This window comes from Pelodiscus sinensis, chromosome 2, assembly GCF_052426305.1.
Source record: "Pelodiscus sinensis isolate ZL-2025 chromosome 2, ASM5242630v1, whole genome shotgun sequence".
Classification (NCBI taxonomy): Eukaryota; Metazoa; Chordata; order Testudines; family Trionychidae; genus Pelodiscus; species Pelodiscus sinensis.
Window position 1 is genome coordinate 127,624,486 of NC_143053.1, and position 14,244 is coordinate 127,638,729.

At 38.4% G+C, this 14,244-nt stretch overlaps 1 protein-coding gene across 2 annotated transcripts in view; it reads left to right on the top strand.

The window, feature by feature from the left end:
- The window catches only part of LOC102461263 (cadherin-10), a 166,043-nt gene that overhangs the window by 46,587 nt on the left and 105,212 nt on the right, over positions 1 to 14,244 (top strand). For both annotated transcript variants that reach the window (XM_006112616.5, XM_075921416.2), the window contains exon 2: positions 5,320 to 5,701. In XM_006112616.5, coding sequence (XP_006112678.2) covers positions 5,471 to 5,701 — 231 coding nt within the window. In that variant the 5' untranslated portion in view covers positions 5,320 to 5,470. The remainder of the gene's footprint in view (positions 1 to 5,319; positions 5,702 to 14,244) is intronic.

Consider the following 14,244-nt stretch of genomic DNA (forward strand, 5'->3'; position numbering starts at 1 on the left):
CGGGTTCCTCCAGTGTTTTAGATCATCGGTTCCCAACTGTTGGTCCATGGACTGGCGATGGGCCGTGAAACCCTGTTTACCGGGCTGCAGCACATTGCCAGTCCATCCCCCCAGCTGCTAATGAGCCTCACCCATTGGAGTTCCTTACACAGCAGCAGGGTGAGCGGTCCAGTGGGCCACTAGGTATGCTGCAGCTGGAGCCAGTACTGCTGTGAAGCTGTCACTACTAGAGCAGCCTCACCCTGGCCCTGGTTCCAGCTCCGTTGTCCGCTAAGCAGCCCTGCTGGCCGGGTCATGTGATGGGCAGCTGCAGCACTCAGCCAGGGCCAAGCACCATGTGGAGCTTAGCTGCTGCAGTAGGCAACCAGCAGGGAGCCTGCAGCACGCTGGGCCTATACTGAGCACGGCGGTTGCTGGACTCCACACGGCGCTTGGTGCGTGGCACTGGCTGATCGCTGTAGCTACGCTCAGGAGGGGCCAGGGAACTGCAGCACTCACCTGGGGGCAAGCACCACGTGGAGCTCAGCAGGGGCCCAGCATGCTGAGGGCTCCCCGCAGGCTTCCTGCCACACGAGGTGCTCTGTGTTCAGCTGGTGGCTGGGAGGCAGCGGCAGGGCTAGATGACGGGAGCGGGGCAGGCATGGAGGTTCTGGGGGTGGGTGGCTCTAAGAGGTGAGGGGACTGACACTGAGGGTCACTGTGACATCCAGGAAGGAGATCTGGCACTGGCTGGCTCTGGGGATGGAGCTAGGAGTGAGGGGGCTAGCAGGGCAGGGCAGCGCTGAGGACAGAGCTAATGTTGAGGTCTGGGGGCTGGTAGGGGGGATCTAGGAGCAGTGGGTCTCTGGAAACAGGAGACTGGCACTAAGGTGTTGGGATAGAGGGGCTGGCACTAGGGAATTCTGAGGGTGAGAGGCTGGCAATGGGAGGGGGTTGGTTTTGTCCCTAGGGGACTTGGGTTAATGGCTGGTGCTGGGGGGAGGGTAGAGCAGCGGTGAGGGGCTCTAGGCATTAGGTCTGGCACTGGGGGTTCTGGGAGCTGGGGCTTTTTATACTGTGGGCTGGCAAACCCATTCACAAACTTTTGGCAGACCAGTAACATTTTATTTTCATATTTGAATATTCATTTGCATAATTAATTTGCAAATATGCAAATAAAATGTTACTTGTCCATCAAAAGTTTGTGAATGGGTTTGCAAATCCCTGGTATAAAAATTGTTGAGAACCACTGATTTAGATGAGCCCTAATAAAGTAATGAAGAATCTCAGCTGACCTTCAGTATTTAGTACAGAACTGGGAATGCCTTCTTTCTTTCATTGTCATTATACCTTCTCTTATAACTCTGAAACAAAAATACCATTTCTCCCAGTGTTCTTTATTTGGCGGCATTGCCACTACTAGTTGTAGTATATAAGGCAAAAGGGCAGTCTGCTTTTGTTGTTTTTAAAGTACATTTTATTTCATTCAAGTCGGTGACCATCAAACTTAATATTACACTTAAAGCAGCAAGCTGAACTCAAACAGGAGTCCAAGGGGGAGAACCATATATCCATTAAGCAGTCTTGCCTGCCAAGTTCATGTACATTAGCTAGTTTTGTAACTTTAACAAATTCCATCAGAGCTTTCATTCCATTGACCTAATTTAACAAGAAGGAAATTCAATAACACTCCCTAACATCGAAACATTATTTCCCAGGAGGAATTTAACAACACTTGTACGTCAAACAGTGATATGTGAATGATGGAGTATACATACCAATTGGGAGGGATGGGGGGAAAGCAAGAGAAAGAAGATACTGTACCTCCTTTACAGGTAATCCAATAATTTTCCATCTTGAGGGTAATATAGCAACAGCTCCCATCTTTTTCATGAACCATCATCTAAGACCAAAATTTAGAGAATCTTTCGCTCTCTAAAAAATCCGTATGTTTGGGTGTGTGGGCAACACAGACTTGTGGTAGTCTTATGTAGCAACAAGTAAACAACAAGGTACCTACTCCATGTTATACACTTATGATTGAGCCTTATACTTCCAATCTTTGCTCACATAAATATTGTTTTCTCATACAAGAATATAAGAATGGCCTTACTGGGTTAGATTAAAGGTCCAACTAGCCCAGTATGCTGTCTTCTGACAGTGGACAATGTCAGTTGCCTCAGAGAGAATGAAGAAAACAGATAAATATCAAGGGATCCATCCCCTGATGTCCATTCCCAAGTAAGGATGTGTTGGTCTGGTGATACAGCATTACAATGGAATACTCCTGGGTCCTGATCTTGCTGTTATTAAAGTCAAAAACAATTTGTGTATCCAGGTAGAAGCAGACATTTATCAGTAATACAATGTCTCCCAGTAATACATTGTGCTGGGAGATATTCGTATTTTATGGATTGCTTTAAAAATAAATATTATATAAAGTGAAAAATATTTGAAACTTTCTAAGATGTGAGACTCATTATACAACTTTTGCAAATTTGAAAAAAAAAAAAGTACAGTAATTCTTTTTTTATAACCCAGGTCACAATAAGAGGACAGGCAACAAGACGCACTGTTTGGCATTTATGATGACAAAACTTTTCAAATGTCTATAAATTACTGTGAACATGTCTGTGGATGACACTCTTCAATTCTTTCCTTGCAGCACAAATACTTAGTGATGTTTACCAGTCCTTCAGCTCTGAATGAACCCAAACGCTCAAATCAAAAGTTAGCTTCTAAGACCATCTGGCCTATGTTCTGATACTCTGTGAAATTTCTAAGTTTTGCATGCTGTCCACTCCAAACCAAGAAATAGCCCAGCATCACTACAAACTCCTTGGGTTGTGAACTTCAGTGAACTTCAACAGTAGTGATGCTCCAAGGAAGAAGGAAATTATGAAAATTTTACACAGCTTTTCTTGGAAGAATCTTAAACACCTAGGAACGTATTCATCCATGGTGTAAAACCACCGTCATGAAAAGATTTCTGTGAGGGATCAATATAGCCCAATGCGTGGTTCTAAGGTGTACCAAAGAATTAGGGAAATAATCAGGGAACACCCACAAATTTGCTGTATCTTTTCAGGTTCTTTTGTTGCACATGAAGAATACCACATATGAACATAAAGAGAAGCTGGAAACAATAGCAGTAAATACACCTTTTGCAGAATTAGGAGAATTTTTTTAAAAAAATTTATACTATTGAAGAGAAAAGCCATAGGAGTATTCATATACTCTTGCTGCTGAAAAGATCCTGAAATATCAAGCCAACATTTTTCTCTCACAAATTTAACGAGTGAGAAATCAACAAGTTCTACAGTTACGTTACATCTTGTATGGGTACAGACTGCATTATATAGTCTATGCACAGCTTTTATTATATAATTTAAAATAAAATATTGTGGAAATAGTAGCAGAAGCAGTATTTCACAGAAGTCACTATTAGTGTTCCAAAATAAGTAAAAGAAAAGATTGTTGAAGAATGTCAGTCTAACAGTCCAATATTGTTTCCATTGAATTAATGGCAAAGTCATGTCCTTCATGTTCATGGAAAATCAAAGGGACTTCTGTTCAGAGTATCCCTCTGCCAAATTTATGCATTAACTGTTAGATGTGATACCATAAGTAGGGGTGGGATACATAAATGTGGGGGGGAGGGGGGGAAGGAAAGACAACTGTTACAGTAATAAGTGTATGTAGTTACTCATTTTAGGCATGCATATATCCAAGTTCTATTAGGTGCATGGTACTTAAAAGTACTTACAGGAGATATTGCTACAAAGAATATTTTTAGGTAGGATTTGAAAAAGGTGGTGATGGAAGCATGGCAAAGAGTTACTGAAAAAATAGGGTGCACAAATTGGATTTACAAGCAACGTAGTGTTCTAATTTTGTTAGCCAGAGGTTTAAAAGCCTAAAGTAAAAAAGTTTTAGAAACGACAGAACTGATGAAACTTTTGTCCTCAGTCATTTAGTATATTTATTTGCATATGACAAGAGTTCATTGTATTTATAGTTACTGATTTTGTCTTCTATATTTATGTATAGAGTTAGAATATTCTGCAATAATGATTGTGTATAGTTAAAGGCCTTCATGTACCATTATGATACATAATTATATATATTTTATTTATACTTAATATATTTCAAAATAGCTTCAGTCAAATTGCAGTGGTGCTTTGGAATGAAATTAAAGATCAAATGTGATCCTAATAACATGTAAGTGTTAATATTCCTTTCTAAAAATGTATTTCATTATTTTCCCACTGAAACAAATGTAAATGAGCTGTGCAGACATTTGCTCTTAAGTGTTTGGTAATTTCCAAATTTAATATTTTAAAGTGGTAACCAGCTAATGGTGTCAAAAGTGGTGAATACTAATATGCTGAGAAGGAGCATAGGCACAAAATTGGAAACAGTTTATTTCTGTCGGATGTTAACATAAGATTGATAGAATCAGCCTATTGTTTTGTTGTGGTGCTAGATGCTGCTTTATTTTGTCAGGAAGAAAAACCAAAATGCTGCACAAATCTAACAAAAGAATTTTGGAAGTGGACTTCCTTTTTTTCAGTATGTAGTAATAGTCATGTATTGATTTTCAGATCTGAAGTATATTGTAAACCAAGAATGTCCTAAGTTCCCTATGACTTAACATCAAATCAGAAAAGGCTCTAGTTCTTTAATAATTTTTTTCTTGAATTTAAATTTCAGTTTGCATGCTACCTCAGTTCATACAGAAAGCACCACATCCTGAGATCTTTTTTATATTAAAAAGTTTGCTTCTTGTCATGTTGCATTTCTTATGATGCACATGATGTTTCCTGTTGGCATTTAAAAAGCCTTGGGGAACTAATGTTTCACCATTTCTATGGCTTCTAAAACTGGTTTGCATTAGCCTATCAGGCGTCTGGATAACAAGATTAATAAAACACTAGAAGACTTGTAAATCAAATCAGGTGGAAAATATCTGAAGTAAAGGCTGCAGTATTTAATATTTAAGTGCTAATAGTATTAATCCCCTAGTCTACATAAAGAAAAAAAACCATCAGCAGAGTTATTAAACTGAAAATGTTAAGAAAAAATGCACTTTGGTCGTGTTTCTCATGTTAAGTTTTGAAAGCAGCTACTCACTGTATTTGAAACCTTCTGAGTTGGTGAAGGTTGACAAAAAACCCTTACGGTCTCCACACCAGTCATCAGTTAAGTGCACATGAGAAATAAAACGTTGCTTTTTTTGCTGTGAGGCTTTGCAACTGTACGGTGAAGTCTGATGTGGAGAGAGTCACAGACAAATGGAATATTTTCAACTTACACTATGTCTTTTCTGTTTACTTTAAGGATTTGGTGGATATGTGCAGAAGAGAGATGAACAACGGGAAACAATTTGGCTTCACTGCCAACTAAAGAGACACCAAAAGGAAACCCAGGAAAACGACATTATTTTCCCCCACAGCCATCTGGCTTGGAGGACAATCAGCAGTGGAGAACTATGATAATACAACAAGTCTTACTGCTATTGCTGCTCTGGGGGTACCTGCCACATCCCTGCTATGCAGAAATGCTCTTCAGAAGGACTACTGACCACCAACCAAAAGGTTTTGTGTCACGTGTATCAGGGAGTGATGGGAAAGCACTTCACCGCCAGAAACGGGGCTGGATGTGGAACCAGTTCTTTTTGCTGGAGGAGTATACAGGCTCTGATTATCAATATGTAGGAAAGGTAGGTCTGTTTTAATATTTCATTTTCTACGTTCTTTACACATTCGTCCTACTATTGTTCTCAAGTTATTTTACAGTGACACGTTCTCCTAGCTGAATGGTGGGCTTTTCAGACATCACTGTATAAGTTGTATATCTGCTCCACTGGAGATTTCTAAAAGCAATAATGGAACTAGTTGCTTAAGACTATTTCGAAACTTACAAATGTTTGAAATAGTCACATGTAATTGTGTGATATTCACACCATTCATATCTCAACCTCTTCTCCTATTTGTGAACACAACATTTTCTCCCTCATCCGGTGCTCCCTATGCCTCAATAAATTGAAGAGGATGAACATCATTAACAAATGTGATGGAAAATAAATATGAGGAATGAAATAGTGAATTTAATGCTGCTGACAACAAGAAAAGAATTCCGTACTCCAAGAAAGCACCAGTTGAGGCTTTAAACTTCATGCTTTTGTTAAATAGATTCACTGAGAAGCAACCAAAATTTACATTCACTACTTTATGTGACAGTGGATGCATATTGTGAAAAGATTTAATTTCACCACATTACCCTGGATAATATCCACACCGTGTTATGCTGCCTTGCTCAGATTAAGGTTCTTGACTAAAATAACCTCACGTAACATGCTGGATTACATAGGTTTTAATTCAAATTGGCCCAATTCTCTCTCGCTCTCTCTCGCTCTCTCAATATAAAACATTGAACTTTTGTGTTGCAGAATTCCATGACAAATTGGGCATACACAAGCTTTGACAGTGCAGACTATTTTATTTTTATTGACTTGAGTTCTGATGTGCAAAACTCAGGAGGTTTATGGATGTTACAGTGACTTGTGGCAGGTGCAGGTACCAATGAAAAACTGGGACCTTAATTGGACCCAGACCCACCAGAGTTTCATTTTGAGTCTGAGTCTCATGGAACCCAATGTCCAATAAATGTCAGTTGATTTTAGTCTGAAAGCACATTGTAATGGCACAATCCTATGAAATATAATAGGGATGACTCCAACTCTATGTGAGTTATTCTTCGGCCTTTTCCACACTGAAAGGAAGATTGCCGCTGTTGCAATTGATCTTCTGAAATTTGATTTAACAAGTCTAGTTAAGACCTGCTAAATCAAAATCAGAGGGAGCCTCTATGAGGATCCAGTACTACTCCTTTTCAAGAAGCAAGGGAAGCTGATGGGAGCATTTGCTCCCTTTGTGGGGACATTGCCAAGCTAGGCTTAAGGTAAGCCAACTCTAGCCACATATTCTATGTAGCTGGAGATGCCAACTTAAGCCAAGCTGCCAGGTCTAGTGTAGACCTAGCTTCAGACTTCTATAATTTAATAGAGAGTAAGAATGCTTTCCATAGACTTTTGCAGCCTTCCTATGAAATTATATAGCAGTTACGAATTTTTCTATTACATTCTATTGTAAGTTTATAAGAACTTTTCCGAGGGATAGCTGTGTTAGTCTGTTGGAGTATGTCTAGACTGCATCCCTCTGTCGGCAGAGGGATGCAGATTAGGCAGGTCGACATTGCAAATGAGGCAGGGATTTAAATATCCCATGCCTAATTTGCATAAAAATGGCCACTGCATTTTGCCGACTCAGCACTTTGTCGACAAAAAGCGGCAGTCTAGAGCGGGATCTGTTGAGAAAGAAAGCCTTTTTCAACAGAACCCTTATGCCTTCCATTAGAAATAGCAAATAGGCTCAGATTCCTTGACTTCATACTTGTATTTTTTTTTCATCCTGGCCTTTGTTTTCTGTTACTGTATATAATTTTACACAGTACTAATCCTTTTAATACAGTTCCAGACAAGTCCAGCTGAATTTGCATTTAAAATATTCAATGTAGGTTTCAGATGTGCAGTGAACATGGAGTGGGAAAAAAATGGGCCTTCCAGACTGAATTTGTGCTTTGAAATTACACAGTTTGTATGTTAAAACTCTTATAAACTATAGTGATGGAAACTGACCAGCTAACAGGGGGTTGTAAAATTTTCAAGAATGTCCCATTTTCAGAAGTGACATAGGAGCCTGGTAAACAATATTTTTGGGGAAAATTGTATCTAGGTTCTAGTTCTGCAGCCCATACTCATATAGTTCATTCAGCTGAAGAGAGCAGAACTATTCATATAAGTATTGCAGGACTGGGCTCATAATATCTGGAAACGTCAGTTCAAAATATTTATAATTAACATCTAATATTTTGCTAGGAAACAGATTTCAAAAAATGAGTTGTAAATGGACAAAGGAATAATGAGGCAGTGGCACTCAAGGAAGAAAGCAATGTGTTTCTTCCTCATTAACACCCATAGCGTATGGTTCTCAGAGGTGGTAAAATTCTCAGGACAGACAGTAGCTAATTCATAAGTGGAACATGGTGTTAATCATCAAGATTCTGATTAACACCTTGTAGCTGGTAGCTAAATAGGCTTATTCTACTCTTTTTAGTCCCAGTTTCTATTAAAATTCACTTACAAAGTACTTTATTTTTGGAAGGACTTTGGTTTGCTGAGTACATTTCCTGGTAGTGTCTTTCAATATTTCCCATTTAGTTCTCCCATGAAGTATCATTGTTGCATCTCTGGCTGAAGGATTAAAGTTCATGAAAAAAGAAGAGAAAACAATTATAATAGTCCCTATTTGTCTTCCAAAAGTGGAAAAATACTGAAGGCAAACTGATTTTTTTTTCTGAGGGAGGCAACACTTATTCAAATTTCCAGGAAATTCAAGTGGCAAGTAGGAGTTCAAGAAAGACAAAAGCTCAAATGTGATTAAATTGCCTTTGTCAGGAACTATTTCCATGTATTTATTTCTCTGTTTGGATGTAGTTTCAATGCTTAACTCTAAAGATTATTATTTATGGTTTGTAGTTCCAGAAGCACCCAAAATGCACTGGGTACTATGGAGATGATTTTTATACTTATTTATTTTCATAATACATCTCTCAAAAGTGTCTATGCAAACTCTAGGCACACTTTTCATGAATTAAAAACACAATTATAATACAAACCAGCATCACATTCTCATTGCAAACAGAAAATAAATTATTTGTGATGAAAATAGTTCTACACAATACTCCACCTTACTTACAAATAATAGCGATCATATTTTTAGCTTCCAAAACATCTGGGGAAATAAACAGCGCCAAAGCATGCCCTGAATACCAGCTGTTCTGGACCATTGCAGATGAAGGTGTGTTGTAAATTTCAAAGTTACAAGCACCTCAGAGAGAAAGCCTTGCTAGCTGCTCCCTCTTTTATACAAGGATGCATTTTCAGTTTTGGTACCTCCATTGACCACAACTGTGGCAATATAGCATTGAGGTGGAGGCGAAGAAATGAAAAGAATCCTTGCTCTTAGGTGTTCACAACTGGAGACCACAAACCACATACTGAGCAGGGGAGAGGGCTAAAATACAAACAAACTTTTTAAAAAAACCTACTGCCTCCCCCCCTTTCACACAACCTGGGCATTGTTAGTTGTCAGTTTCTTATGAGCACATTAGTTAAAAAGGGTGTTGTGGAGGTATTTGAAGGAAAAGACAATATTGGGCTTATAGAATGGTGCATAAAGAGTTTTCCATGTGAAAGGGAAGTGACAAGGTATTTGGGAAGGGAAATGGAAACAGATTATTAAGGTTGGTATTGCTAAAAGATCAAAGCAGGAACAGGTAAAATATGAGACAAGAGAAAATAAATAGGGGCAGAACTGAGAAGAAGTTTGAAAGGGAGTTCTAGATAAAATTAACAAGCAGAGACTAATACAAATATATATAGTATTGTGAGCATTCATGGGCATTACCCACATCTGAAGAAGTGGATTTTGCCCTCAGAAACTCATGATACGATATATATTTCTACTAGTCTCTAAGGTGCGACAGGACTACTTGTTGTTTTTAAAGTTACAGACTAACATGGCTATCAACCTGAGACATTTTAAAGATAAAATTGCCATTTCATGTTCGTTATACAGGTTGGACCTCTCTAGTCTGGTATCCTCGGAACCTAACCGGTGTGGAACCAGAGAATTTGCTGAACCCCAGGAGGTCAGTATTGCCTACCTGCATTACCAACACTTCCACTGCTTACTGGGCTCTTAGAAGACTTTTGGGGTAATTAGAGCTAAATAACATCAAAGAACACTGAGAGCCAGGGCTGTTGGCTGTAAATAAACTATGGAATTACGAGAAACTTGGCCACACCCATGACAAGTGGACATCCGGCTAACTCAAATCATGGCAGACCATGGATGCTGTCAGACCAGAGAATGCCAGATTAAAGAGGTTCAACCTGTATTTACTTTGTAAGAAGAATAAATCCCATCTGCACATTAAGAACATCTCACCTGAAAGGCAGTCAAAGTATATCCAAGTATATTTCTGAAAAGCCACCTTCTACAGCAGATTCATTCTGTGGTGCTTTACAGAGCCAATCACCGTATAAAGAACAGAACAATCTAAGTGTTAATTATTTAATTTCCATTTCTAAAATGCATTCATAGAATAAACACTTCACATCTCTTTTTGAAGTCATCACAAACCCCTTTTTAAAAAGTTAGCATATTCATATCTGCTTCCCAAGATTCATGGCTGAAGCTCAGAAGAGAAGGAATGAAGCTGCATTATTTCTTTAATAATTTTTAGTCCTCTTCATTATGGTAGTGCCTAAGGATGAGCTTAAAATGAGACCCTAAGGTGCTAGCCACTATACAAATGGAGTAGCTGACAGTCCTGCCTTGAGAAGCTTGCTATCTAAATAGACTATACAGGCACGGCATGAGGGAAAGGGTGGAACAGGCAAGCAAACTGAACAATGTGATGTTCCTCAATATATGGGGCATGTCGGTAGAAGGTGTGAAGAGAAATGGAAAGAAAAGGGAAGGGCAATGTGACATTAAAGAAAAGAAATTTGAGGTAGGGAAAAGGGCAGGCAAGGGGGGCGTGTGTGGAGGGATGCTAAGGGGAAGAGATTGTGAGGGAGTCGCTTGGAGAAACAACCAGTCATAACAGGACAAAGAGAGTCCAGTCAGTGCTGTAGAAAGTTTTGAGTGTCTGAAGCAGCTTCTGTTGCTGGAGTCACTGGCAGGTTCCTCTTAGCAGTTTCCTCCCAAAACCATATAGGAGACACCCCTTGGGTCTCAGTTTTCCCAGAGTTTGTGTGGAATTGGGCTAGTGGGTTTGTATGTGAATTAAGTTGGGCCAAGACTGTAGGAAAAATATTTGCCAAGGGCAGAATGTCAAATTCAAAATAAATGCTTAACATATTTTGTCTATTTTAAAATTGCAAAATGTTATTAATATGAGGTCTGCAGCAATGAAATGGTCAGCAGAGATGCAAACTTTGGGGTATCAGATTTTTCATGGTTGTGATTTCAGAGTGTTAGCTTCCTAAGGTCATGGATGAAATTCTCTGTGGCAAATCAAGTATCTCTTAGCATGCATCCATATCTCTAGCAACAGAGAGGGAACCTGAAGCTTTCTGAATATCATATCCAGTCAAACCATTCCAACCAGTATGTGAAATTCATTATGTAGTTATTGCTTGATTTGTAGATTTTATCATTTAAGCCAGTTCCAGAAAAGACAGTTAGAAGAATGTCATAGGAAAGTAGCTAGCTTATCATGAGCCAAGTTACAGGATATTTTGCCTAACTCAGTAGGATCCATAATGTCACCAATTAATGTTGAGAAAGCAGCTATCCAAACACTTTTGTGACCTGCTGTGATAGACACAACAGCTTTGAATATATTGCAATGATTCTGAGATTTTACTAATAATATATGAAATGACTTTTTTAACAAAGGATACATTTTAAAAAGCTCTATAAATGCCTTCTTTTCCCATGAAAATTGTACTACATATTGTAAACTCTTTGGGGTAAAGTCCAGGCCTTCCTTTGTTTCTATGATGTCTAGCACCTTGTCTATGACAACTAGCTGCTTGAAATGTCTGATGATAATAAAACTAACATATGTCTTATTTATGTCAAAGCAATATTTTTTGTATTATCAAATGTTACCCTTTCTGGCATACTATAGAAAATTAGACCCAGAAAAGTAAGGCATTATAAGAGGACATAATTTATATATGGATTGTAGAATCTATTGAAATATCTTTATGATACTATCATAGAATATAGTAGCATACAACAATCATAATTCATAATGATATCATTTCATAATTCCAAAATGGTGACTCAGAGATTAATTCAACTGAAATGTTAAATCTAACAGATACAAGGATATTTTATCTGGATGTGTTGTCTTATAATAATGATTAAGAATTTCATTCTCTTTTAGCCATAGTGAAAGGGTAACATGTCCTTAATATAACCTCTTAGGGTGTGTCTAGACTACAGGGTTTTGTCAACAAAAGTGGACTTTTGTTGACAAAACTATACCGGCGTCTACACTACCGCCGAGTTCTGTCAACAGTAAGTCAACAGATTGCGGCAGTGTTGTCGACGGCGGTAAACCTCATTCTACGAGGAATAACACCTTTTTTCGATGGAGTTATGTCGAAAAAGGCGCTATTGCATCCACATTGTGCTTTTTCAAAAGAGAGCGTCTAGACTCTCTGTCGAAAAAGCCGTTTGCTTTGTCGACAGAACTGGCTGTAGTCTAGACGCTCTTTTTTGAGAGAAGCTTTGTCTACAGTATCTGTCGACAAAGCCTTTGTCGACAAAAGCCTGTAGTCTAGACGTATCCTTAATGTGCCCAAAGACTGATTCCTACTTTGACTCCTTCTTTGTTTTAGTGTCAGGTTCCAGGTACAATTCAATTATTTATTTTAAAGAAATGAGTATTATTATGAGACATGAATCCTTCTTAAACTTATTCTGCAAAACTAGATTAATCCTAAATATACTTGAAGAAAATAACTGAATGATTTTTTCTACAGAATCAAAAGTGCTGTTCTATGAATTATTATCTTAAGGAAATACGGTTGTGTGTCAAGATACCGTTGTGTGTCATAATTCGTACTCACATATTCAAAGATAGGGTTCTCCCTCATCCCCATCTTGAGAGACTGATGTGTATATGGATTCAACAGATCTAAGTCAACAAAAATAACTTTTTCTCAACATGCAGCTACCTGTTCATAGCTATTAAATGTATACGGGAATAAGTACAGTGAATTTTCTGAAATTATTTTAAAACTCTTCCTTTCCTCTTATTATGTATACGTGACATCACAAAAGATAAATTAACATACACAAAAGAATGCACAGTGAAAAACACTACACGTTCAAGACATGAGTTCTTCCTGTTTTTCAACTTTATTATGCAATTAGTTTGATTTCATAAAATTGTTGTGGCTAAATGGTTTACAGAGGGTAAGTGGACTATAATTTATGTCTCAGGTGTGGCGTCATATCTTTTTTACATCTCGCGTGAAGATCAGTTTGATAGTCTAATCCTAATTTTCCTTGGTCTGTACAACAAAAAGGTACCAAATAGCTTAACACTGGAAAGTTTCTTCTTGGGAGCAATGAAAGAGTGGAACAGTGCAGTTGTTGAAATTGGTACTGAAAGACATTTGTGGAGCTTTTCTGGCATACTTTCACTGGAATGCTTGGTTTAATCTGTCCTTTTCTTACATCAGAACTAATTTCAGTGACAAATGTAGAATAAAAATAATTCATTTACAATTTTAGTTTACTTTGAGGGGCGAGGCAGTATAGGGTATAGTTTGCTGAAATAAGTTTTAAAGTTCTTTTTATCCTAATTCTGCTGAATAGAATTAACAATTAGTTAAAGATGATGCTTAATATTTTCCAGTTTTACATGATTTAAAGTTGAACAGGCTTTTTTTTGGTTTCAGAAAAGGTTTCATATTGTTAGTAAACTGATGTCCTCAGATTTTGAGGCAAGTATTTAAAGGAAGCAATATTCCACATATTGTCATCTCTCTCTGACTCTTACTGCCATTGAATTTATAAGACAAAGGGAATGTCTAAACTTGCCCCCTACTTCAAAGTAGGGAGGCAAATGAAACATACCGAAGTTGCAAATCAAGCCCGGGATTTAAATATCCTGCGCTTGATTTGCATGTTCCTGGCCGGTCACTATTTTAGAAATTCATTAGCCCGGAGTAACTGCCTGCGTCTACAGGTGGCAGTGAACGGGAGTCCAATTTAAAGCCCCTAATTCGAATTAGCTGGTAAACCTCATTGCAGGAGGAATACCAGCTAATTTGAGTTAGGGCTTTAAACCGGACTCCCGTTTCACTGCCACGTGTAGACGTGGGCAGTTACTCCGGGCTAGTGAATTTCTAAAATGGCGACCGGACGGGAACATGCAAATCAAGCATGGGATATTTAAATCCCGGGCTTGATTTGCAATTTCGGTATGCTTCATTTGCCTCCATACTTCGAAGTAGGAGGCAAGTGTAGACATACCCAAATTTTGCAGCACAAAATAGAATAATTAGCTCTGACATTGCTAAAAGATTCTTTATCCTATGCTCTCTTCACATACAGATGATATTGGTGTAATAGGATCGTGGAATGTACCAATAATCCAGCAAACTCCACC